This window comes from Chiloscyllium plagiosum, chromosome 24 (assembly GCF_004010195.1).
Source record: "Chiloscyllium plagiosum isolate BGI_BamShark_2017 chromosome 24, ASM401019v2, whole genome shotgun sequence".
Taxonomy (NCBI): Eukaryota; Metazoa; Chordata; class Chondrichthyes; order Orectolobiformes; family Hemiscylliidae; genus Chiloscyllium; species Chiloscyllium plagiosum.
Window position 1 is genome coordinate 49,488,750 of NC_057733.1, and position 26,505 is coordinate 49,515,254.

At 40.3% G+C, this 26,505-nt stretch overlaps 1 protein-coding gene across 6 annotated transcripts in view; it reads left to right on the top strand.

Moving 5' to 3' along the window:
• helz (helicase with zinc finger) overlaps positions 1–24,415 on the top strand; it is a 273,673-nt gene extending 249,258 nt beyond the window's left edge. For all 6 annotated transcript variants that reach the window (XM_043715064.1, XM_043715069.1, XM_043715066.1 and 3 more), the window contains 2 exons: positions 13,973–14,225; positions 22,599–24,415. In XM_043715064.1, coding sequence (XP_043570999.1) covers positions 13,973–14,225; positions 22,599–22,930 — 585 coding nt within the window. In that variant the 3' untranslated portion in view covers positions 22,931–24,415. The remainder of the gene's footprint in view (positions 1–13,972; positions 14,226–22,598) is intronic.
• Positions 24,416–26,505: the final 2,090 nt, after the last annotated feature.

The window sequence follows — 26,505 nt, forward strand, 5'->3', positions numbered from 1 at the left end:
TTGATGAAACAAGTAATTGGATATTTGTTAATGTTTAAATTAATTTAAAATTTGCAGCCTCTCAAACTATTTATGAATCAGAAATTAGAAGGGCAGTTTGTATGTAGTTGGCTTGAATTCCCTGGATATTGTTTGAATTTGCAAGTCTAAGTGGGTGATCGTATCAGGCTCTTTAAATAATTCAAAGAAGCTAATAGGGTAGAAAAGAAGAAATCGATTTCTGTGGTGGCAGAATCAAGAACAAGGGACATAATCTCAGAAAGCATTTTTATGCACGGTGGATAGTAGAAATTTCAAACACTCTTCCATAAGCAATAGTATGAGATGAAAATTGGACTGAGGTGAATAGATTTGTTTTAACGATAGCGTATCAAGGAAATGAAGTGAAACCAGTTAAATGGACTTGAGCTGCAGCTGAACAGATAATGACCCTCAGACGTAGGAACAGAAGTAGGGCATTCAGCCCATCAAGTTTACACCATCATTGGTAATCTGAAGATCAGTGTGATGATGCTGCTCCTTTAACAAGGTTATGCTGTCCTTGGTTTTGTTTTCAGAGTATCGTAAAAGCAGCAATTCCAAAAAGTCTTAGGTTTGAAAGATTTTAGGGCCAGTTTGATGAAAACTTACAGACACCGCCTCAGGAAAAAGGCTTTCAAGTTTACAAAAAAACTTGTACAATGAAAGGGAAGAGGCCAGTTCTCCCAGCTAAGCTTTTCTCTGGTTTCGGTTTTAGAGGTCTGGCTGTTCACTGAAAGCAGTCAGCTTTGAAGCTGCTGGACCAAAGATGCAGGTTCATGCTAATCCTCCTCCTCTCTGACATCTTTCCCGTATAACCTGGTTTTTGATTTTACCTTTTTTTGTGTCAAGAGGTGTTTATGGGGATTGTTGCAGGAATTTGGAACAGCATTAAGTTGGCATAGTCTATTGGGTTTTTGGATAGGTTAAGGTATTCTGTTTTCTGTTCTCTTTTGTTTATGCTTCATTCCGTAATCTTGTAAATAAATTCTGTTCCGTTTAAAACTAAGTGTTTTGACCAGCTGCATCTCTTCTGGAATATCCACTGTCCACCTGCTTAAAACAACTAGCAAAGTTGTAACAGCTGATGATCATCTTCAACTGTACTTTCCTGCCTTTTCCCAATAACTCTTGATTCCTCTACAAATTAAAAATCAGTCATCCTTAAAAATCTCATTCTTTAATATACTTAATGACCCAACCTCAGTTGCCCTCTGCAGTAAAGAATTCCTTAGATTCACTACCTCAGGAGAAATTCCTCCTGTCTTTAATGGACAACCCCTTATTCTGAAGTTATGTCTTCCAGTCCTTTACTTTCTCACAATGGGGGACAACCTCTCCACATCTACCCTGTCAAGTCCCCTTAAGAATTTCAATAAGGTCACTTCTCATTCTTTTATCTCCAATGAATACAGGTCAAACTTACTCAATATCTTTTTGGACAAATCATCCTTTCCAGGAGTCAACCTCATGAACCTGCACTGGATTACCTCCATTGCCAGTATATCTGCCCTTCGATAAGTGCACCAAATCTCAACACGGTCTTTCAGCTGTGGGACTGACTAGTGCCTTATATTGTTCCCCTTTTTTTTGCATTCTCATTCCTGTGCCTCTATCACTGACATTGAATGATTTGTTGCTCGTCTTCGTTCTTTAATTGCAACTTCTTCAAAATGTGAATTATCCCATTATTTTAGTTTTCTGAACTTAGAATAAATGCATTTCGGAAGAACCTGTGCAGCCAGTTACATTTCAGGGAGGTATCTTCAAACGCTAAATGTTCAATAAAATATTTTGGCAAGCTGGAGGAAAATGAAGCAAGTTAGGCTCAGAAGGTCGGATATAATTGAACAGTAGGTAGTCTGAGTTGTCAAGAAAAAATGAGGTCTGCAGATGCTGGAGATCAGAGATGGAAATGTGTTGCTGGAGAAGCGCAGCAGGTCAGGCAGCATCTAGGGAACAGGGGAATCGACGTTTCGGGCATTAGCCCTTCTTCAGGAAGGGCTAATGCCCGAAACGTCGATTCCCATGTTCCCTAGATGCTGCCTGACCTGCTGCGCTTCTCCAGCAACACATTTCCAGTCTGAGTTGTCAAGCCAATAGTCCAGACCAGCAGTGTTAGCTGTAAAACAGGTACAGTGACAGTTCATAGCAATGAATGTCAGAACTGTAGTTAGGAAAATAGTTCAGTTTACTATTTTTCTAACTACAGTTCCGACATTTATTTATAATCAGTTATATGCAATATTTAGCAAAGGGCTTTCTACAAAGAAAACTAATATGAATGGTACATTTGTTGGTGTAAAATGGCAATTTCCCATATGTATCTTTTTTGGGTAGCTTGCAGGAATCTTTAAGAAACAAGCTTTTGCTCATTTCTGAATTATCTCTCCCATTCATAATGTGCTCATATTTCCTGGGAAGGAGAGTATCTTGGTTGTCTGTGCTGGAGTTCTAAGAAAAGTATACAGTGTGTTGTGAAAAATGCATGATATTGAACTTGACATTTTGTCCATGAATGCAAGCCTGTTTTCCATTTGCAGTATACAACTTTATTCTGAGACCTAAATTCAGTCCTGACGCATTCAAAAGCTCACAATATGATTTGAATTCAGTCTTTTAATTGTAGCCATTATACCTGAAGCATTTGAGGTAAAGTTGGATCAGATAGCAAATATCAAATCAAATTTTGTGCAGATACCATGCCTTAAAATGAACTGGCAAATTAAATTGCATTTTAACATTTTGAACCAATTTAAATTAACACCTCCATTAGTATCAGACCTCCTTGGTATTGTTTACTGGCATTCTGGGATCTAGAACATGGTTTTTATAATTAGCTGCTACTTTGGTTTGACCTTTTAAAAGCTACTGGTCAAGTACACCATAGGGACTCAATGCAGCTGACATCGTGAAGTTCTTCAAATTGCTTATTTTCTGACTCCAGGTTAAATTCTGGCTTTCTTATTTTGAGTCAATAACAAAAGTGCAACACTTGGATGTCTGGAGTGTAATGCACTTGTGCTGTGTATCTCTGTGTATATTTTATGTTACGATGGTATATTTAGGAGAAAGTAAGGACTGCAGATGCTGGAGATCAGAGCTGAAACATGTGTTGCTGGAAAAGCGCAGCAGGTCGGGCAGCATCCAAGGAGCAGGAGAATCGACGTTTCGGGCATAAGCCCTTCTTCAGGTATATTTAGGTCTAGTAGCACAAATAGTAAACAGGTTCTGAATTCTGAATCTGGGTGAGACAGATCCGTAGGAGTCCAACATACTGATCAGCTTGCCTCTTCAGCAGATGGATCAAAACTTCAGAAATAAATGGACTTGGCAAGAGGCTTGAGGTTTCTGTGATCCAGTGCCCAGAAGGGCAGCTTGCCCTTATAAGATATCTGCTCTGGACAAGTTGGTGTCATTGGTTGAACTTCTGACTACTACTACTGAGCACTCTTCAGGGCACCTGAAGCTGTGGCATTTCCAGCCTGCAAGTACACACTCTGGATTTGGTTAAGTCTCTAACTGCTCTTCCTCCAAGAGACCTTCTGTTTGATCTTCCTAGTATGGAGACTTAAAAGTGCAAGCACTTCACTGACTACAAACTAAAGAAATCTTTTCTGTCTGCCTGAAAGAGCTTCTATTTAAAATTTCATCAGGACGGTCGTTCACACATGCTAGAAGTAACTTAAGTTCCTTTTTTATTTGCAGACGACAGCACTCTGCAGAGAAGCATACGTTGCCTCTAACAAGCACCAATGAACCATATTAAAGGCTCATTTGATCATTTTAATTTGTGGCTCATTCAGGATTGTTCCATCAATTGCTGCCCAATCATTGAAACACTCTAAAAATCAAGATTTTGCTTTTGGTTTTTGAACACCTGAGCTGTTTGAGTATAGTCTGTACTATATCTGTTACAGAGAGCCACATACTGCTTGATTTGATCAGCCAATTATTGGAATGAGCAACCGGTATAACTACATTGCACCAGTGCTGAAAACTCATGCAGGATACTGCTCAATTGGGTGGTAGGCAGAATGTCTTTTTAGACTGATCTCCGCATTCTATTTGTGGAAATTTATGTTCCAAAAATATACTTTATTAATAAATATCTAAGTAACCATTTCAAATTGAACATTGTGAAAATGCAATAAAATACAACCTTTTTTGCATTTAGCATGTTGCACATTTAAATGCTTAGACCCAGTTGCAATGCATGTGATATTTACTGTATCCATTCACTGACAGAATGCAGCCCAAAGGGTCCATTAATACCCTTTGTACACTATGGCTGAAAAGCTTTAGATGCTAGCCTTTCCCCACTCCTCAATTGCAGCAGCTGCCCCAGTCTGTAGTGCATCCCTTAGCACACAGTCTTGAACCTTGGAATGTGTCAAATTGCAATCATTGGTTGAGGACAAATATTTGTATTATAGGACCAGAAAATTTCAGGCAAATCAAAGCGCATCTTTCACTAAGTTGATGGTCCTTCAAGTGCAATATTTGTCATGTTGTACGTCCCTGGAGTATAGTGCAGAGTCCATGGTGTAAGAGGCCAGGTACTAGCATGGATAGAAGCTTGGCTGTCTGGAACAAGGCAGAGAGTGGGGATAAAAGGGTCCTTCTCAGCGTGGAAGCCGGTGACTAGTGGTGTTCCCCAAGTTCTGGTGTTGGGAGCACAACTTTTCACTTTATACGTTGATGATCTGGATGAAGGAACCGAGGGCATTCTGGCTAAGTTTGCAGATTATACAAAGATAGGTGGAGGGGCAGGTAGTATTGAGGAGGCGAGGAGGCTGCAGAAAGATTTAGGCAAGTTCGGAGTAGCAGATGAAATACAATGTGGGAAAGTGTGAGGTCACGCACTTTGATGGGAAGAATAGAAGCATGGACTATTTTCTAAATGGGGAGAAAATTCAGAAGTCTGAAGTGCAAAGGGACTTGGGAGTTCCTAATTCAGGTTTCCCTTAAGGTCAGCTTACAGGTTGAGTCAGTAGTTAGGAAGGCAAATACAATGATGGCATTCAACTTGAGACGACTAGAATACAAAAGCAGGGATGTACTTCTGAGGCTTTATAAGGTTCTGGTCAGACCACATTTGGAGTATTTTGGACAGTTTTAGGCCCCATACCTCAGGAAAGATGTACAGGTCGTGGAGCAGGTCCGGAGGAGATTCATGAGAATAACCTAGGAATGAAAAGCTTAACATATGAGGAACGTTAGAGGACTCTAGGTTTATACTTGATAAGGTTTAGAAGGATGAGGGGGGGATCTGATTGAAACTTTCAGAATACTGAATAGCCTGGATAGAGTGGACATTGAGGAAGATGTTTCCACAGGTAGGAGAGACTAAGGCCTGAGGCCACAACCTTAGAGTAAAGAGGATGACCTTTTAGAACGGAGATAAAGAGAAACTTCTTTAGCCAGAGTGTGGTGAATCTATGGAGCTCATTGCCACAGAAGGCTGTGGAGGCCAGGTCATTGAGTATATTAAACAGAGATAGATAAGTTCTTGATTGCCAAGGGGATCAAAGGTTACAGGAAGAAAGCAGGAAAATGGGATTGAAAATCCTATCAGCCATGATTGAATGGCAGAGCACACTTGATGGGCTGAATGACCTAATTTCTGCTCCTATGTCTTATGGTCTTACAGTTCTGCATCATGAAACTTCAAAAGAAACTACTGTAATTTTCTCCAAATATTCTTTGTAAAGGCACATTCTAGAAGATGTGTGATGGCCTGTTCACAAGGGTAGTGTGTAGTGGTGTACAGAGCCCAGACGTGAATGAAAGACCTGACTGGAAGTGACCTTCTTACCACCAACCAAGTTACAAATTGGTGCTTGTTCAGAACTTCTGACAATGAGACATTCTGCCAGATGACATTGACTGCCTTCTTAGGCACCCATCTGACTTGGATCAACAGTCTCTTATTCTTGCAGGGCCCAAGAACTTTGTGCTGACAACTGTCTAACTTGTTATTAAAGCTGTTACTTTGTACAAGAGATCCCTGATTTACAAACACAAGTACGAACGCTTATACTTAAGAACATGATCCCATACAGAGATGCAATTATAAAGACCTGACATTTCCTGTGTTTATGAGTAGCTGCTTCCCATTGTCCTATATTGTGTTCTGACTTGTGAACAAATCAACTTGGAACAGACATCAGAGCAGAACCCATTCCCAGTCCAGAGACTACCTGTACAAACATTTCCACAAGGGCCAGATGATAAGGTTATGTCCAACTATAATGTTCTGCAGCAGTGTGGCCAGATCCATCTCTCACAATATTAGAGATAGGTAAAACCTCAGCACGTAGTACACTTAGTGTTTCTGTATCAAGGGTCCACTCACATCTTAGTTCAGCCACACACACAGGTGGCCATCAGGATGAGGGCAGCATAGGAATCATAGTAGCAGTATGAAACTGCTTAACTTACACGGGGAGCCTGGTGCTTTTCCTCTGAGTACATTGGCTAATCAGTTGACAGTCAACGGTGATACCATCATTGAATACCCCACAATCAACATCCTTGGGGTTACCAATGACCAGAAACTGAACTAAACTTGACACCAGCACAGTGGCTACGAGAGCAGGTCAGAGGCTAGGAATACTGCAGCAGATAACTCGCCACCTGACTCCCCAAAGCCTGTCCACTATTTGCAAGGCACAAATCAAACGTGTGATGGAATACTCCCCACTTGCTGAATCTGTGCAACTCCAGCAACACACAAGACACTTGGCACCATCCAGGACAAACAGCCCGCTTGATAGGCACTACATACACAAGCATCCATTCCTACCAGCAATGCTCAGTAGCAGCAGTTTATGATAACTACAACATTCACTGCAGAAATTTACCAAAGATCTTTGGACAGCACCTTCCAAACTCTCAACCACTTCCACCTAGAATGATATGAGCAGCAGATATATGGAAACACACCACCTTAAAGTTCCCCTCCAAACTACACATCATCCTGACTTTGAAATATTTTGGCATTCCTTCGGTGTTGCTGAGTCAAATCCTGGAATTCACTCCCTAGGAGTATTGTGGGTCAACTGACAGAACATTGACTGCAGCAGTTCAAGGTGACAACTCACCATCTCTTTCTTAAGGAAAACTAGGGGCAGCAAGGCAACAAGCAATGTCCACATCTCTCAAATGATTTTTAAAAAATGTTGACTTGTCAATCATGCAGCACCCTTTTCTTCTGTGATATAATATTGTGATAATTTGAAGTTTGGTTTTCTTGCATTTGTGCTGATGAGTGGAAGATGAAAATCTTAAGCAATGTTGTTGTCTTGCATCAGTGTTCAGGTTTTATACTACTAAGTGAATGTTTCTTTACAAAATACGCAAGGATGCTGTTGTGTTTTAAGATTTTTATCTCTGGCTTTAATTATGCATGGACCAGCCCAGCCACACCTTTGTCTTTCCATGTTTTCTGAGCCCTATAGATAGATTAATGCTGCCTTATTACTGACAAGTTTTCAGTATCTTCTAACGGCATTAAAACAATTTTTTAAAAAACCTCAGTGATATCAGTTCAATTGCGATAAACACCAGCGTGTTCTCACTGCATTCATTAAAGATAATTTTCCCTGCTTCTCCCCCAGCTTGAAGCTTGCTCAGTGTCACTCCAGTTGTAGTCACAAGTGGTGCCATTTCTCAAAGATACAATTTAGTGCACACACTTCAGTGAAATACACAAGATGTGACACTTCAATATCTTTTAATGTTCGTTGTGTCGTACGAGATAATGGAGACGCAAAAGATGCACATGATCAAGCCTGTTAATTTTATGATGAGAATCAAAAAAAAAGGACAGGCTATGAATCCATTACAAATTCTGCATGACTCTGTGCATCCTAGGGCTAGTTGTACTGGGTCAAGTGCACCCAGAAAGAAGGGAGCAAGTTCATAGCATCTTCTACTATTCACTATTACTACTACAGTTACTACTTTAAAGCATTTGTAATTTGGATGGTTTAGGTCACCCAGAAAAAAGAATTGCAGAATATTGAGAATCAGTTTAAAATTTGTTTTTAAACTGAGCCCTTTACACATTAATCAATGAATACAATACAATGGAACCTTGTAATTTCTCCCAATGAGAACCAACTGTCACATTTCCAGTCAAACATAGAATGTTGTCTTACTCCAGATGTGCTCGCAGTTGCAGGAGCTCCCAATGTTTGAAGCTGTCATCACGTTGCGTTATAGCATCAATAGTCCTACAGCAGCTAAATCAGCATTAATCAGATTTACTCATCCAACAGGCAGCCAAGCCTGTAATTGAGGCTGGCTTCCGCTGGAGACTGTACAAAAGGCAGTTTTGGAGTTTAAAATTTGAAAAACATTCAGGAAATCCCTGATTTGTAACACATTGCTGCAAAACTACATTGCAACAAATATCTGGGCCTTGTGATTCTAAATTCTCTGCTTCTGTGTTCTTGTTCAAAATGCTAAGTTCTTCAATTCTGTCTTCTCTCAAAGCTGCTAGCTACGTAAGCTGAGAGTTGATTGATGTCGAGTGCATATGATTTATGTTTCATGCTGTTTTGTTAATGAGGTCGATAATTAGCTAACCATTGTTGACCAGTGCATCATATTCCCTCCCCTCAAAAGAAATTGCAGTGCTTTATTGATAGAATTGAAAGGTTCAAACAATTAAACAGAAATGTCATGTTTTTACATGTTTGAGTCAGTTGACTTGTATTGCTTTGCATCTTGAGTTTTTTTTACCAAATGGGGACTGAACAAATCATCGAATTTTCAACCTTGACTGTATTCCAGAAAGTCGCTACAACTACTTTAAAGCTTGACATGTTTGTACAGATTTAGCCAATGTATTTTTGATGAAAACGTACATTTGTGTTCAATTGTAACCAAGGAAATATTGTGGTTTATCCAGTTTTGGGCGTGATTTGAATTGTAGGCTGAAGAAACACTTCAGGAATTTTGGCCATTTAGAAATTTATTGTTTGAAAAGAAAACCACCACATTGGTAAATGTGACGTGTTGATGTTTTTAAAAATGTGGGAATGCTCGGATCCGTATGAATCAAGGTTTCACTGCTTAGTGTTCCATTAAGCACAGGGTGGACAGTACTATTGTTTTGAAGCTATGTTGTGTTTTGAGGTTTCTTGTTTTAATTCAGAGTTTTGTTATTTGTACAAAGGTTGATATGGAGACCAAGTAAAAGGAGCAAGTAAGACAGGCAATTAGTTTATTGATCAAGGTGCACAATTGGATATCAAAGGTGGCAACCTTCAACATCCTTAAGAGGTAGGAGCAGAAGAAGGCCATGCAGTCCATAAAGTCTACCCCACCATTCGATGAAATCATGCCTAATCTGATAACCTTCACCTCCACTTTCCTGCCTTGTCCCCAGGAGCATTGGTTCCCTCACTGATAAAAAAAAATCTGTCTGTCTCAGTTTTGAATGCATATAATGTCTCAAACTCAGTAGCTTTCTATGATAAAGAATTCCACAGATTCACCGCCCTCTGAGAGAAGATCCTTTTTTTATTAAACAGTTTCAACTGACTACTATTTCTCAGCAATTCCTGACTTCTCCTTTACCAGACATTCACCAGTGAATATCAACTTTCTGGCACCACTGCTGCTTAGTATTATTGCTGGAGAGTATTTGGGAGTGGATTACAGAAGGTTTCAGTATGGTTCACAGCTAGAAGCAATTGGAAAGCTGCAATTAATTCTCATGTTCAGATGACTGCAAAACAAAGTTTCATCAGTTCATGAATATTAATCAACAGCACCCCAAGGCTCAATGACAGCCTTAAACTCCAGGTCAGACTTTGCTGTTATTTTAGACTTGCATCCAGGTGTGCAGATCACAATTTCAGCATTTGTGGTTGACAGCTTGGAAGTGCTGTGAAGACAACAGAGTTAGACTTAAAGAAGACACAGACATGATGTTGAAATCGGGAGACGTGGCAAATAAAACTAATGTGAAAAGTGTGAAGTGATGCATTTTGCTATAAAGAATGAGAGGCCTTAACAACTGAAGTATGCAATTTTAAAAAGTGTGCAGCAACAGCGGTACTTGTTTATATACGCACAGATCAATGTAGGTGGCAGAGCAAGTTGAGGACAGTTAATAGATATCGGTTATATAAATAGAAGCCATGATATGGAGATGCCAGTGTTGGACTGGGGTGGACAAGAAGTCACATGACATCAGGCCATAGTCCAACAGCTTTATTTGAAATCACAAGCTTTCTGAGCATTGCTTCTTCATCAGATGAAGTGAAGAGAAATACACTGGCACAGAATTTACAGAGAGATCAAAAGCTTGTATAAATGGTGTGAGTGGAGTGTCAACAGGCTAAATAATAAGTCTCTGCAGGTGATCAAAAGTGTCAGATGGTGTGAGTAAAGTGTCAACAGCTGGATAGCAAGTGAAGGCATGACCTATAATCCAATTAATTGAGGCAGAGAAATAATTACAAAAAATTGAAAATATGGTGTTACTGGAGACAAACCAAATGGCTGAAGTAACATGATAGGTATAAGAGTCGCATGCTGAGGGTCTAACCAAAAGAACAAGTAGTCCAAAATTGTACAAACTAATTAAGGTAGAGAGGTCATAACAAGTTATCAAAGTGATGGTGTCAAACGAGACAGTAAGGAATTCCTTCACTTGCTATTCAGCTGTTGACACTTTACTCACACTGTCTGACACTTCTGATCACCTGCAGAAACTTATTATTCAGCTTGTCAACACTCCACTCACACCACTTGTACAATTTTTTCATCTCCCTGCCTATGCATTCTGTGCCTGTGTGCGCTTCATCTGATGAAGGAGCAGCGCTCCGAAAGCTTCTGATTTTAAGTAAACCTGTTGGACTATAACTTGGTGTTGTGTGACTTCTGACTTTACAAATAGAGGCATAGAACATAACATCAAGTTATGATGAGCTGAACTACTATAAAGCACTAATTCAGCCTTAACTGGAGTATTGTGTCCAAAATTCTGGTTACCACAGTCAAGGAGCAGCATGACTGAGGGATGCAGAAAAGATTTAAGAGATTTGGTTCTGCAGACGAGGAACTTCAGTTGTAAGGCTAGATTGCAGAAATTAGGCTGTTCTCAAAGCGAAGGTCAAGAGGAGATTAAGTGCTCAAAATCACAAGGGCTTTAGAAGGAGTAGATGGAGATAAATTGTTTCCATTGGCAGAATGGTTAAGAACTACAGGACACAGATTTAAGATGACTGGAAAAAGAACCAATGGCAAAATATGGAAAAGATATTTTTAAGCAACAAATGGTTGCTACCCAAGTGTGGTGGAGGTAGGTACCTGCAAAACATTGCAGAGAGAGTTGGAGTAGCTGAGTTGCTGTTGGAGCCATGACAGGCCTAATGGCTGTCTCCTATGGGGTAACCATTCTTGGATTCTTTGTACCATGTGTATACATTGTATAATTGAATCATTGAAAGTGCTGCATGAAGTTTTAAGCTGTCACAGCATAATTAAACTGAATGCTGGGAGGTCAAGGATTCAAGCTCCCACTCCCCAGACTATGCACATATTCAAGGCTGGCACTTCAGTGCAGTACAAAGGGAGTGCTGCACTGTTTGAGCTGTCATCTTTAAGATCTGTTCAACAGAGGTCCCGTCTGTCATCTCGCATGCATGTAACAGATTTCATTGGATTGTTAGAAAACAGTCCAGAGGCATTCCCCTGGTTCTTACCAACATTTATCTGTCAATGAACTACAGATGATCTGGTTATTTTATTTCACTGCAGATTTGTGCGATCTTTGTGTGTAAAGTGGCTATGCGTTGTAATTATTTTATCCAACCTGTTTGGGCATGTTATGACACATTGGTTAGATGGGACTTGAACCGAGACCATCTGGCCCAGAGATAGGGACATTATCACTACACCAGCAGAGCCTCTGTTGTGTTTTATACATTGATTAAATTCAGAGAGTACAATTGGTTGCAAAGCTCTTCAGTTCATCCTGAGTTTCCAATAAACAACATACAAATGCAAGATTTCTTTTGACTGGTTAATGGCATGACTATCATATGCTGCCTGCTATAACTTGGTTTTGTTTAATGAAGTTCCAAAATTGTGCAAGAGTTGAACATTGAATGTAGGAATGTAGGGCCGTTAACTTGCAAGTGGTTTTACTTCTCACATAACATGAGTTCTAAGCAGCTGTCCAACTGCCCCCACTACCACTAATTCATTTACACTTCTATACAATGCAGACCCACTTTACGTATCTGATACTTTTACCGGTAGCAGCAATCCCAAAAAAACATTCTTCAATAAGTGTACATGTTTTAAAGTCTGCAAAACCCAGCATGAAAACAGTGCCTATTTGACTGGCTGCATTTGTTGGGTAAATATCATTTTCAGCATGGAACAACTGCTTAAATTATACTGTAGAATTAATTGCCCTTTCTCAAGGGCTGGTTTAACAAAATGTCAATGGGATTAAAGTTCCTTCAGAATTAAATAAACCTTTATTTAGCTATGAGGAAGTGGGGACTACTAGTGCTGGAGATCAGTCGAGAGTATGGAGCTGGAAAGGCACAGCAGGTCAAGCAGCATCTGAGGAGCAGGAGAATCAAAGTTTCGGGCAAGAGCCCTTCAGCCCTTTCCTGATGTAAGGCTCTTGCCCGAAACGTCAATTCTCCCACCCCTCAGATGCTGCCTGACCTGCTGTGCTTTTCCAGCACCCCACTCTGGATTCTTTATTTAGCTATGCCCTATGCTGAGGGGTGACCTTATAGAGGTTTATAAAATCATGAGAGGCATGGATAGGATAAATAGACAAAGTCTCTTCCCTGGGGTGGGCAAGACCAGAACTAGAGGGCATATGTTTAGGATGAGAGGGGAAAGATATAAAGGAGACCTAAGGGGCAACTTTTTCACGCAGAGAGTGGTACGTGTATGGAATGGTCTGCTGGAGGAAGTGGTGGAGGCTAAGTACCATTACAACATTTATAAGGTATCTGGATGAGTATATGAATAGGAAGGGTTTGGAGGGATGTGGGCCTGGTGCTGCCAGGTGGGACTAGATTGGGTTGCAATATCTGACCGGCGTGGACAAGTTGGACCAAAGGGTCCGTTTCCATGCTGTACATCTCTATGACTCTGTCCCGGCAGGAATTAATTTTGTGCTTTATAAATGTGCTGTAAATCTCAGTTATTTCAAAGATGCATATCAGTGATATTTACTCAACGTGTCTAACTGAACTAACCACTCAAGCAGTGGATAAAAAGAGTTGCAGTTACTTTTAAAGTGAAAGATTCTACAATGCTTGGGAAGTGAGCAGTAGTTTGAATTTAGAGGAATTACTGCTGAAACAGAAGAAGGGGAAGAAAGTAGATGCATTGACTGGTGTTAGTTAGTTTAATGATTTGAAATAAAGCTGATTTTTCTTAAACTTTACTTTCTTTATGAATATTAGTGGAGTGGGCAAATTTTGCGTTTGTCCCTTTTTCTTTAACAGCTTTGTCTGAGGATGAGGGATGTCTATTCACACACTGCTTCAATAGCACTTGTAGGAGAAAGCCAGGAGACTCTGAGTGATTCAAATTTTTCTTCCCTCACCCTCATCCCTTGTTCTTCATTTCTGGGAGATCCCTCAGTCTCCCTTTTTACACCTGCCCATTTGATCTTGCTCAAATTGAAATCTTCCCAAGAAAGAATCATTCCAAAAAAATACCCTGGATGCTGTGCTGATTTTTCTGAACTGCTCTTATTAAATGAAAATAATCAGATATTGACAAATTATTTAATCAATCATAAAATCTTTTGAGTTTTCAACATTTTAGAAATTGACATTTTACTGATTGATTGATTGTTGGGCTTTTAATAAAAATATGTACCATAAAGTTTTCATTGTGTCATAAATGAAGGTCATGTGATGTTATCCTGCTGTTATTACGATTTCCCATACAGTATGAAGCCAGAGGACCAGGAAGGCCTTTGTACCAAAGAAGAATTTCAGCCGGTTCTGTTCAAGCATTTCCTGAAGATTCTAGCAATCCTCAAGGCAATCTTAATCAATGTAAGGAGCTTCAAGATCACAGCAACCATTCGTCATACAACTATACATCTCCAGAGATGTGGGTGAATGCTAATTCTTCAGCCGCCTTCCAGAATATTCTCTGCAATGGTTCCAACAGAGCAGTGGCACCACGGGACCTTTTAGGTATAGTAGCTTGACCCTTGTGTTCTGAAGTGTTCATGCGCTGACCTACCCATCTGAAGGCCGCGTACTCTTCCCTGTTCTTTTCCACCCACCTCAAAGGAATCGAGTTGGTCCTAGATACTGTATACTTTCCCAAGATGTATTCAAGAATCTATGATGTGGAGGAGCCGGTGTTGAACTCGGCTGGACAAAGTAAAAAAAAAACAGGTGAAAGTGAGGACTGCAGATGCTGAAGATTAGAGTCAAGATGTGGTGCTGCAAAAGCACAGCAGGTCAGGGCAGCTTCCGAGGAGCAGGAGAGTCGATGTTTCTGGCAAAGGCCCTTCATCGGAAGCCTTCTAACAGATTTATTTGAAAGTACAAGCTTTCGGAGTCGAGAGCTAGTCCTTCCAAATAAACCTGTTGGACTATAACCTGGTGTTGTGTGGTTTTGGTACTCGGTAATGAACCGGGACAAGTGGTGGGCTTGTTAGTGGGTGAACATTTTGGTGATGGTGACCACAATTCTGGACTTTCACCCTTGGTTATGGAGAGAGATAGGTGCGCACAACAAGGTAGATTTTATAGTGTGGCCTAATGAAAGTTCTGTAAAGCTGCAGCATAACCTGCCTATCCTTATACTCAATGAATAAAAACAAATCACTTTAGAACCATTCTGGTAAATACAGTACATAGTTTGAAACAAATTGACATTTATAGCCTTTGATATGACAATTGTTGTGAGATTTGAAAATTCATTAATTGGCTATGGAGTATTTTGAGACGTCCTGAATTTACTGCTACACTTCCCAACACTACAATGTGACCGCACTTCTGAAGGACTGAATTGGCTGTCCAGAGCTCTGTATTGGTGAAACTTGGGGCAAAAATAGGCCATTCAGTCCTTCCAGCCTGTTCTTCCGTTTCACATAGTCATTGTGTGATAACTATGTGATCTGCTTGTATTGCTCACAAGACAAAGCTTTCCACTGTGTCCCGGTACATGTGACAATAAATTCAATTCAATTCATTGTCTCTTAAACATAAAAATCCATCTCTTTCTTGAATATAATCAGCAACTTGGAATCCACAGCTTCTTGTGGTCACACACTTCACAGACTGACCAGCCTCTGCATGAAGAAATATTTCCTCATCTTAATCCTCAATGGCCTAACAACCTGTCCTCAGACTGTGTCCTCTGGTTTTAAACTCCCCAACCTGGGAAAATATCCTCCCTACAATCTAAACCCCAGAACAGTGAGCTGTCAGTCCTGTTCATGTTTCAGCCAAGTTTCTGTAAAAGCTCTGAAATCCCAATCCCATGTACTTAAACACACTCTGAGTTTATCAGCCTTATCTGGAAGACCCCTTGCACTGAAATAAATGCAATTTCGTTCTTCAGAGTTACAATGTACCCTGATTCTCTCTTTTCTTTCTTTTCTAATTGGTGTGCTCTCTTCACATTCAGAACCTTCCCCACCAACCTTTCTATTTACGCCATGACTTGTAATTCCTCCACTCTCCTCTCTATCTGTATAAAGTCTCTTTGGGTGGAACGAGCAAAGCTCCCTGCTAAGATATGGGTCCCTTTCCAGCTCGGGTAAGACCTATCCTCTTTGAACAGGTCTTTTCTGTCCCAGAGGAGACTCCAATGTGTGCAACTGGACTTGAAATCATACAGAACTGAGATTCCAGACAACATCTATGTTGATCTTAGCTGGGCAGTTGTAGGGGTGGCACAAGTTGAAGGAAAAATTGAGGACTGCAGATGCTGGAGATCAGAGTCAAAAAGTGTGGTGCTGGAAAGGTGTGGTACTGTGGTCAGGCAGCATCCGAGGAGCAGGAGAGTCGACGTTTCAAGCATAAGCCTTTCATCACATTCACGGTGAAGAGCTTATGCTCAAAACATCGACTCTCCTGCTCCTCGGCTGCTGCCTGACTGGCTGTGCTTTTCCAGCACAACACTACGTGGCACAGTTGAAGTCAACCTTCCTGAGGTAGAACAGGTAAGTGTTTGCACTTGATGCGGATAACTGGTCCCGTCTTGGAAACTGGTTTCTGCTGAGCACAGACGAGAGCATGATTTGAGGTGGGAACTTGACTGTCAGAAAAAGCTCCCAAGAAGCAGCTCCAAAGGAATTTTGAAGTCTGGCAGCACTGAGGGACTTGCATCTCAGCAAGTGCCTTCAGCTTTGAGCCAAGGGGGAAGTGGGTGGAAGTGTGGACAAGCCCCTGATCTCTCCTCGTGATGCTCTCTTGGGTGCAAAGCTCACCACCTCTTCTTGAAAGTGGTCCCTTTGAAGACAGGTGCAGGCAGCAGCCGCTTGAGTTCCTCCTCTTCACCCCCCCCTCCATTAGCCCTCCCCACCATCACCAACGACATCTGCCAACACGGATGAGGTTGGAGACGATGTGGTTTTGCCAAGAGGCTCCTTCACCTCATCCCAACAACAGTCTACTCACTCTCACTGGATGTCATTTCTCTGCTTTGCAGAGAAGATTTACCAGGATGTTGCCTGGAATGGAGAGGAAGTCGTACGAGGATAGGTTGAGAGTTCTCGGCCTTTTCTCGTTGGAACGGCGAAGGATGAGGGGTGACTTGATAGAGGTTTATAAGATGATCAGAGGAATAGATAGAGTAGACAGTCAGAAACTTTTTCCCCGGGTACAACAGAGTGTTACAAGGGGACATAAATTTAAGGTGAAGGGTGGAAGGTATAGGGGAGATGTCAGGGGTGGGTTCTTTACCCAGAGAGTGGTGGGGGCATGGAATGCGCTGCCCGTGGGAGTGGTAGAGTCGGAATCATTGGCGACCTTTAAGCGGCATTTGGATAGGTACATGGATGGGTACTTAATCTAGGTTAGAAGTTCAGCACAACATCGTGGGCCGAAGGGCCTGTTCTGTGCTGTATTGTTCTATGTTCTATGTTTTTCACTGCAAGCATCTAGTTAAGCTTGTGAAATCCTTACTTGAGTATTACGTGTATTTTCCAGTAAGGCCTCTTGTCATTGCCTCATATCAGCAACATCTTGGCTGGGTGATGCTGAGCATTAACATGCAATAGCAACAAAGTCAGGCACAAGTAGAAGTTTCAGTTTGCTCAGTTCCTGGTCATGTTATCTCAAGTGAGACGGCACAGAGTGGAAATGGTGATTTTTTTTTTATTGTTAACCAACATTATTAAGAGGAATGGAACCAAGATGAATAAATGGAGCTGAGATGTAGAATAGCAATAAATTGAATTTTAGTGGGACAGACTTGAGCTGAAACCCAATTCTATGCCTTGGGTTCCAAGTAGTGTCTCACAGTCAAAAAGGTCCAGAGGTAAAATAATATTGACGGAATTGTGCTTTATTGGTTGTTCCCAGTGACTGACATGTAGGTACATCCCATTAGCATGAATGGTGTTTGGATTAAGAAACTATGCTGTTGATTACGAGCATCATTTGGAGGTTAGGGGTAAAGAAATAAATTAAACACTTTGCATTTTCAAAAGTTATCACTTAAGCTGATCAGTAGAAGTAACAAATGGTAGGCAGTAAACATGTCCAATAGGTGAGGATCTAACCATCTCCCTTTAACATTCAATGGTATTATGATTACTGAATTCCCCACTACCAAGATCCCTGGGGTTTACCATTGACCGGAAAGTGAACCGAACCAGTCCTATAAATGCAGTAGGTACAAGGGCAGATCAGAGGTGAGGAATTCTATAATCAATAACTTGCTTTTCTCATTCTTCAAAGAATTTCCACCATCTAAAGGCAGTATGCTGGAACACACTCTTTGTCTGAATGAGTGCACTCTAATAGCATTCTAGAAGCTTGACAACATCCAGGACAAAGCAGCCCACTTGATTGCCATTGGAGCCACCACTTTCACCATGTTCGCACTCTCCATCATGTACTGTGACAGAGATGTGCACCCCCATCTACAAGTCTCACCAAGGCTCCTTCAATAACGCCTTCCAAGCCTGTGATCTGTATTACTTAAAAAAATGAGGGCAGCAGTGAGGAGCACCACTGCCTGTAAATTCTATACCATACTTCCTGTTGTAATGTCAAAATCCTGGAACACACTCTTCCTAAAAACATTGTGGGTGTACCTATCCTCCACAGACTGCAGTCAATCAACACCATCTTCTAAAGGAGAAATGAGGACTGCAGATGCCCACCTTCATCTACCTATCGCCTTCTCAGCTACCTCCTCCTCCCACCACCACCCCCCCTCTCCCCCTCCCCACCACCACCACCAAGAGCTTATGCTGCAAACATCAACTCTCCTGCTACTCAGATGCTGCCTGATCTGCTGTGGTTTTCTAATGCCACACTTTTTGACCAACGACTGAAGGACAATTAAAGATCGGTAACAAATACTGGCCTCATAGCAATATCCCTGTCCTGTTAAAGAATAAATTATAATTGATTAGCCAATTTTGTTGGGTTTGCTAAATTAAGATTGAGGTAATTGCAAAGATTTTTAATCCTTGTCTGTAATTTCAGGCCTCTTTTGAGCTCTTATTAACATTTTATGGGTCAATTCATAAACAGAGGTTTGTAAATTTGGAATTAACTACAAGAGCTTTGGAGGGAAAATATCACAGTGCAGCAGTTCCTAGAGGAAAACCTGACAGTCTGAAGTTTAATTGAATCTGCTGTCCTGTATATCAAAAATCAACATCCTGAAATGTCTTTGAGAAAACAATTAATTGAAGTGATTTAGCCGGAAGCTGTTAACAATAGATAGAGATCAGCAGAATAGAGACTGCCTCCCTAAGAGAATATAATGAGGTAGGAAGTCTGCAGAGCCTTTTAATTATCTCCAATAAATATTCTGCACTTTTCTGCATCAACTAATTGTAATAGATGCTATTTGTAATCGAGGGTATTGCAATGTAAAATATTGCATACAAACAATTCAGTCATGTCTCTGAATCAACAACTAAATTGAATTTATGAATATTGAGGCAAAATTATTTTGAAGGTAACAATTGTCTTGATAAATCTAATTGATTTTAGAAAATATAATAGCATGTATTTGGATAATATTCAACATTATTTCAAGAAAGTATCACAATCTGTACAATAAAATCAGGATTAGTCATTTCCCACAAATTGAAGTCATTTTTATTTTTGGTGAAGATGAAATTGCAGTGAGTTTTACTTTCCAGTTAGCTGTGGGATATCAGTGTAAGCTAGATTATGACAAATCAAGCATAATTGATATTCAGAGGCTTTTCAGAATCTCAGAATTGTTATAACATAGTGGGGACCATTCAGCCTGCACTGATACTGTTATCTAATTCCTATAATGTGAAAGATTTGGAGGTGGTAAAGTGATTCTTAAAGCTGAGTGATGCAGTAGTCAAGAGATAAGTGGGAGGGGAGTGGGGCTGGGAAAAGGTAGCTGAGGATGTGATAAGTAGATGAAGAAGCGGATAGGTGGGCCTCTTGACCTGTCCTACCTGTCCATCTTCCTTCCCACTGATCTGCTCCACCCTCCTCTCTGACCTGTTGCCTTCTCCCCCACCTTCATCTACTTATCGCTTCCTTAGCTACCTTCCCCCAGCCTCACCCCCTACCATTTATCTCTCGGCCCCCTTAGGCCACCCACTCATTCCTGTTGAAGAGCTTATGTTCGAAACGTCAATTCTCCTGCTCCTCGGATGCTGCCTGACCGGCTGTGCTTTTCCAGCCCCACACTCTTTGACTACTGTTTGAGACTGAAGCCAAAATCATGTCATAATTTTTCAGCTCTCAATGAAGTCAGATTGGACTCACTGAACCCACATCTAAGCGGATGTCAATTGATTACATAAGATCTACCTATGGATCAATTCAAATGTGAAGTTAAACTGACAGTCATACACAAATTGCAAGTGAGTTAGGACATACTATATTAAATCAGTTGGGTTTAAAGATTTTTGCCCCACAATGCCAAGTCTCCAAAGTCTTCCTAATAAGAGTCCAAGCATGTGATTTGACTGGGTGGAGGGGTCATAACTGTATCCAGTACTTTGCTGTTGCCAGAACCCATTGTCATTCACTCTCCCTACAGATTTCAGCTGAGGGGCATTGAGAATGTGTTCAAGCAGGAGAGTTGAAAGTGACTGCCTTTGACATCAAAGCGCCCTGGCCAAATTCAGTGGGAGTTAGGTTCAAAATATTCCCATTGGTTGTTGGAGACATACATAGCACAAAAAAAAATAGTTGTTGTTTGAGATCAATCATCTCGGTCAGAGGATTTCATAACAGGAGCCCCTTATGATTGTTCCTGAGGACCAACCATCATCAACTATTTTAGCAATAACCACCTTCTATCATACGGTCAGAATTAGAGATGCTTGTTGATGTCTGCACGGTGAGCAACACCTTTTGAGATTCAGACACTGCAATAGTCTGTGCCCAAACACAGCAGCATGGACAATATCAGGCTTGACCTGAAAAGTAGCAAGTAAGTTATATTCACACCATACAAGTCCCAGACATCACCAGTAAGACTGGATCTTACCACATTCCATTGACATTCAATGGCAGTACCATAACTGGCACAATGGAAGCTGGTTGTTGTCAGACATTAGTCATTTCGGGTCCAGGACATTTCTGCTGGAGTTGCTGAGGGTAGTATCCTAGGTTTGACCATCTTCCGCTGCTTCAAAAATCAGCTTCTCTCAATGTTCATCAAAAATTGCTCATTGTTCAGCAACATTTGCAACCCCTCAGATACTAAAGCAGCCCTGGTTATTGTTTTGCCCTCAATGTATTTGTAAACTCTCTTTGGATTCTCCTTAACCCTATTTGCCAAAGCTCCCTTGTTACCTTTTTCCCCTCCTGATTTCCCTCTTGAGTATACGTCTACTGTACATATATTCCTCTAGGCATTCACTCAATCCCAGCTGTCTGTACCTGACTTATGCCTTTTTTTTCTTGACCAGAGCCTCAATATTTCTAAGTCATCCAGAATTCACTACACCTACCAGCTTCGGCATTCATATTAACAGGACTGTCTCTGAAGTCATGTTGCCTTATTTTTTTAATGCTTCCTGCTGATCACCATGAATATTAGCCTTACTCCAATTTGGAACTTAACTTATAGATTAGGTCTATCCTTTCCCCTAACTATTTCCCCTAACTTAATAGAATTGTGATTGCTTTCTCCAAAGTGCTCTTGTACACACCTAACAAATTCCTTTCCATCCAAGCCCTTAACACTACGACATCCCAGTTTATGTTTGCAAAGTTAAAATCCCCTACCTTAACAACCCTTTTATTCTTACAGATATCTGAGATCTCCTTACATATTTACTGCTCACTTTCTCTCAAATTATTGGGGACTTACAGTATCAAGGTGATCATCTCTTTCCTATTTCTCAATTCCATCCATATAACTTCACTGGACATTTTCCCAGGAATATCCCCCCAAAGTACATCTGTAATTTTATCCTTAACCACAAACTCCCTCCTCTCTTGCCCTCCTTTCTATGTACGCCATACACCACGGAATATTAAGCTGTCAGTCAATATTGGTTTTTTTCTGTTTGATCTTGCAAGTTTCCTTTAGAGTGAGGAATACCCTTTCTACACCTTTTTCTTCCACAGTGTAGGTTTTGGAGGTCTCATATTCCAAGTACCAATGATACTTTATGACCACATACTTGACCCTTCACAGGACCTGCCAAGCATGCTTTCTGTTGCAGAGGATCTTCTGACTTTATGGCTTGTGTAATGAAACATTGTATCACTGGTGTCCTTCCCCTCCTGTATAACAATGTTCTTAAACTGGAATTTTGAGAAAGATTAACATCCATTTTGTGCTGGTTCATATAGGCTGACAGATCTCTCACACCTTGTCCAAGTGCCAGTGCTTCATGTGTGAGCTAATGGTGTCCACGTAATGTGAACAGACTCGGGGAGGGAGTTGAAGCTTGTCCTTACCCAACATGCACTGATGAATGTAGAGCATTTATAGAAATGTTGAACTATAATTCCCCTCTCTCACCAGATGCACTGCAGTTAACTGTTGTGGCCCAATGCCTTTCTAATTACATATCAGCTCATCGGTATATGGACTTGCCTACAAGGCTGTTAGATTTTGTTTCCCCCACTTCCTGAATTGAGCATTCACTCACCGAAACCATCAGGGAGTCTACTCAGATCATTATTTACTAAAATGTGTCAATTTACTTGTTACCAGATTCCAACCTTAATGCTCCTATTAATCTGTCTGCAACATTTAAAAACTGCTCCACATGAAAATAAGAGACTACCCAAAAAAGGCTTGTTGTGGGAATGGTGTAAACGTTTCACATTTGTGGCAAATTGATTGAGCCTGCTCTTACTCTGCCTCAATCCTTTACACCACTTTGACATTGACCTGTTTTGTTTTGATTACAGTTCAATCCAAGAAACTAAGGCCCCCAGAGGAGCACCTAAAGCCAGAGAATGTATCGCAGCTGTCAGCAAACTCGTTCAACTACAATGTGCTCCAGCACCTTGGCCAGTTTCCCCCACTCCTGTCCAACAACCAGATCACAGAGTCCAGCAGCCAGCAGAAAGCAAGTGGAAACAAACCAGTCATGTCGTATGCCAATGCATTACGGGCTCCACCAAAGCCTAAACCTCCACCTGAGCCTGCAAAGAAAAATGGCGACCCCCTGTCTTTGTTTCAGGAACTTAGCATAGGCAGTTCATCAGGTAGCAATGGATATTACTCTTATTTCAAATAAAAAAAAAAGGTTGTTGCTTTTTAGATAATAAAATGAGTCAGAACAGTCAGAAATATAGTTTGTTAAAAGTATTCAGAATTTCTGTGATAAAACTTCCTGGAATTTTTTTTGGGTTTTTTTTGTTTTATTTTGTCAGAAGGGTCTCATCCTGTGTATATTTTACATTACTGTATGTACTTTGTTGTTGATCATAGATTCCTAAATTCAACCTTATTTCTTTCGACAAAAAAACAAAAAAAAAATCTTTGATATGCTTAGGTAAATCTTGTATCAGCTCAGAAAAAAAATGGGAAAAAAAGTTTTTAAGCAGAGCATTAATTTTTGAGTCACTTTTTAAGAATACTTTGCTGACATATAGTAGCATACAGTGCTGGGGCTCTGTACTAGACATAGCCAGCTTACATGAGGAAGAGGACAACAAAATTTGTTTCATTTCAAGCAAAGTTTCTTAAAAAAAATGTTAATTTCATTCAGAAACATTTTGATCAATTGAAAGATTTTACTCTGTGTAAAGTGTTATTGTAAACAAACTGCTTTTAACTTAAAAATAGGATATATATTTGCATAAACATACACACATGTATATTAAAATTCAGTTTAGACCCAAAGCTTTTACTTTTTAAATAAAAAGGCAGAAATCACTGCAGTAAACATAAGCACACCATCTCTCATGCTCTGCATTTTAGTTGCTTTCTGGGACAAGCTGACAGCTTTGCTCATTTTACAGTTAATTTGATAGATTTTTTTAAAATTGAATCATGAAGATTAAATAAATCTAGGTATGCTGGTGCTTAGTAGATTATTAACTTTTTTAAAAGTGTGAATTTAGTTTAAAAGAAAAAGTTATTATTTGACTTCACTATGCATGTGTAAATGTTTTTAAATCTGGCTTTTTTTTCTTTTGAAGGATTACACAATTGTGTTGAACTTCATAGCTTTTATTGTAGTTTTAATTTTGGTACATTATTTGATGTTTACATTAAAATGTGATGACACAAACAAAATTCTAATATTCTAACTTTTTTTTTCTTCTGGAAATACAATTGCAGAGTGGCATCACTTTATTTACATGTTTCTGTTCAAAGCAATTTTTCCTCTCCTCCTTACCCCTCCCACACGCAGAAAAGTTATGAAACTTTGCTATCAGCATTTTACCAGCTATCAATGAACATGTGCAACTTGAAATATGTTCCTGTATGTTCTCCACCTTATAAATACATTTTTGTTTTGATTTGTTTCATTGCAGTTTTATTTCTCTGGTTCCCTTCAGTTTGTTTTCACTTGTATCAGTCCTGATAGTGGTTGGGTGACATTCTTTTTCAGGTGTTTTTCTGTCCTCTCTCTCTTCTCTCCTCCCCCCTAAACTTCTAATAACTTTTGTTTTCTTACTCTGGGCATTGCAATAGCTGCTGCAGTCAGGAAATGTGTAATAGTTTCCATCTGCTTTTATTTTCTTTTGTTCAGTATTAAAGTATTTAAATTGGACTTCCTTGTCTGCCTTTTTCTATAGAGTTAGTTGAAGTTCACTGCACGATGGCTTTCGCCTCCATGGTTGTGTTAGACTGTACTGCACAAAATGGACAAGGGTTGCATGCTTATCATTTTCATGGGTGGGCTACATGAATATTTACTGCAATGAGCATCTACAGGTATTGCGCACACGTCTCAATCCATGTTCCTAGTCATCTAAGGTTGTACTAAAGGATTTATCCATGAATAGGACAACAGAGCAATTTTTCGAACAGGCAGGCCCACACAACTCAAGCAGAATAAGTCAGGAATAAGAAATGCTTTTGCACAAGTACAACTGGGTTGTTTTGGCTATTGTGATCACCCGTAGCCTACAGATCAGGGTCTAGACTCACCTAATTTTACTCTGCAACTCTCACAAACCATTCAACATTGCTTTATAGTCATCAGTCTTCTTGATATTTAGTACAGAATTGCATCAATTTGTAAAATTGAAATTTGCAGAACTGGAAAATTCTGTACATTACACTGATATACAGCAAGTGAAGACATTCTTAATGTGAACTGGGCAAACAGGGTACATGGGTTTTATTTAGTATTGCATTTCAATTAGGTTGCTTGGACTGAGGTGACAGTCCAATGTAGTGGTTAGCATTGCTGCCTCATAGCGCAAGGGACCCGGGTTCGATTCCAGCCTCGGGCAACTGTCTGTGTGGAGTTTGTACAATCTCCCCGTGTCTGCGTGGATTTTCTCCGGATGTTTCGGTTTCCTCCCACAATCCAAGTATGTGCAGGTTTGGTAAATTGCCCATAGTGTTCAGTGACGTGCAGATTAGGTGCATTAGTCAGTTGTAAATGTAGAGTAATAGGGTAGGGGAGTGGGTCTGGGTGGGATACTCTCTTGAGAGTCCGTGTGGATTTGTTGGGCCTAATGGCTTATTTCCACACTGGAGGGATTCTAGATTTCTAGATGTCACAGCTTCTGTAAAATATAGCCAACTGCAAGGTGCACAACATTAGCCCTGAGTTTACTCTGTCCCTTTTTTTTTCATTTCCCATTAAATTGCCCCTTTCCAGTGTGGGAGTAAATCTCCAGCAGAACAACAACTGTTTTTCTCAAACTCACCACATGAGAAATTCTGTCTGCTGCACTGGCTTAGTACTCCTGTTTGACCACCTGCCTCATGAGAACATGGACAATGAAAAGACCACTCAGCTCATTGATATATTGCTTTAAATGAAATTCCAAAAATAACCAGAGTAAAGTGAGATTTTATCACAGGGCCACTTCCCTTTTCCTTCTGAGTCACGAAATACAAAGGACATTCTTTCCATTATCACCACACAAGTGTAATCTGGAATTTTACATAGTGTTCATTACACTTGCTTGTGGAGCTCTTGATGGAGAGAAATTAGTTTCTGGCTCAAAACCCAATGCTTGTTGAAAATTGTGCTTTGCACATGCATTTCCAAAGCCAGTGAGCTCAAACCTTTCAGTCTGATTGTATTTGTTCTGCTTTATAAAAATTGCACAGGGCATGAGAGGTGTTCTATAAATTTGGAGAGTAAATTTCACGGTAATGTTTCATCGGCAGGTATTGTACCTGTATCATCACTGTTCAGTGTGTGGGAATAACATTTGATGTCAAACATGAGAGAAATGAGTGACACTTAATTTTAGTATTTCTTTATAATTACTTTATCTCAGGGGATACTCTTCCAGCTCATGGCCCAACAGGTTTTTTTTCAATCTCTGTATGTGCCCAGAAATTAATGAATCTCAAATCTGGAACAAACCAGGATTATTGAAAATCTGGATCTACTCTGTCTCCCCTTAAAGGTAGAAATCCTTGGAAGAAAGTCTCCTTTTACAAAGGGTAGACTGAGAAGTTCAAACTTTTTTGTTGTATATAGCTCCTTCACCTGGAAGACCACACAGAACTGCATGTCTTTCATTGTGAACTTCTGGCAGCTTTCTATTTAACTGTGTTTTCCTAAAAGCTGTGACATTCTTGGCTCTTTGACTTATGTCTGTCTTTTCATCCTTTGTCCCCCAGTATTATACAGTGGGTGAAAAGCCAAATTACTGACACTTTGCATCCACT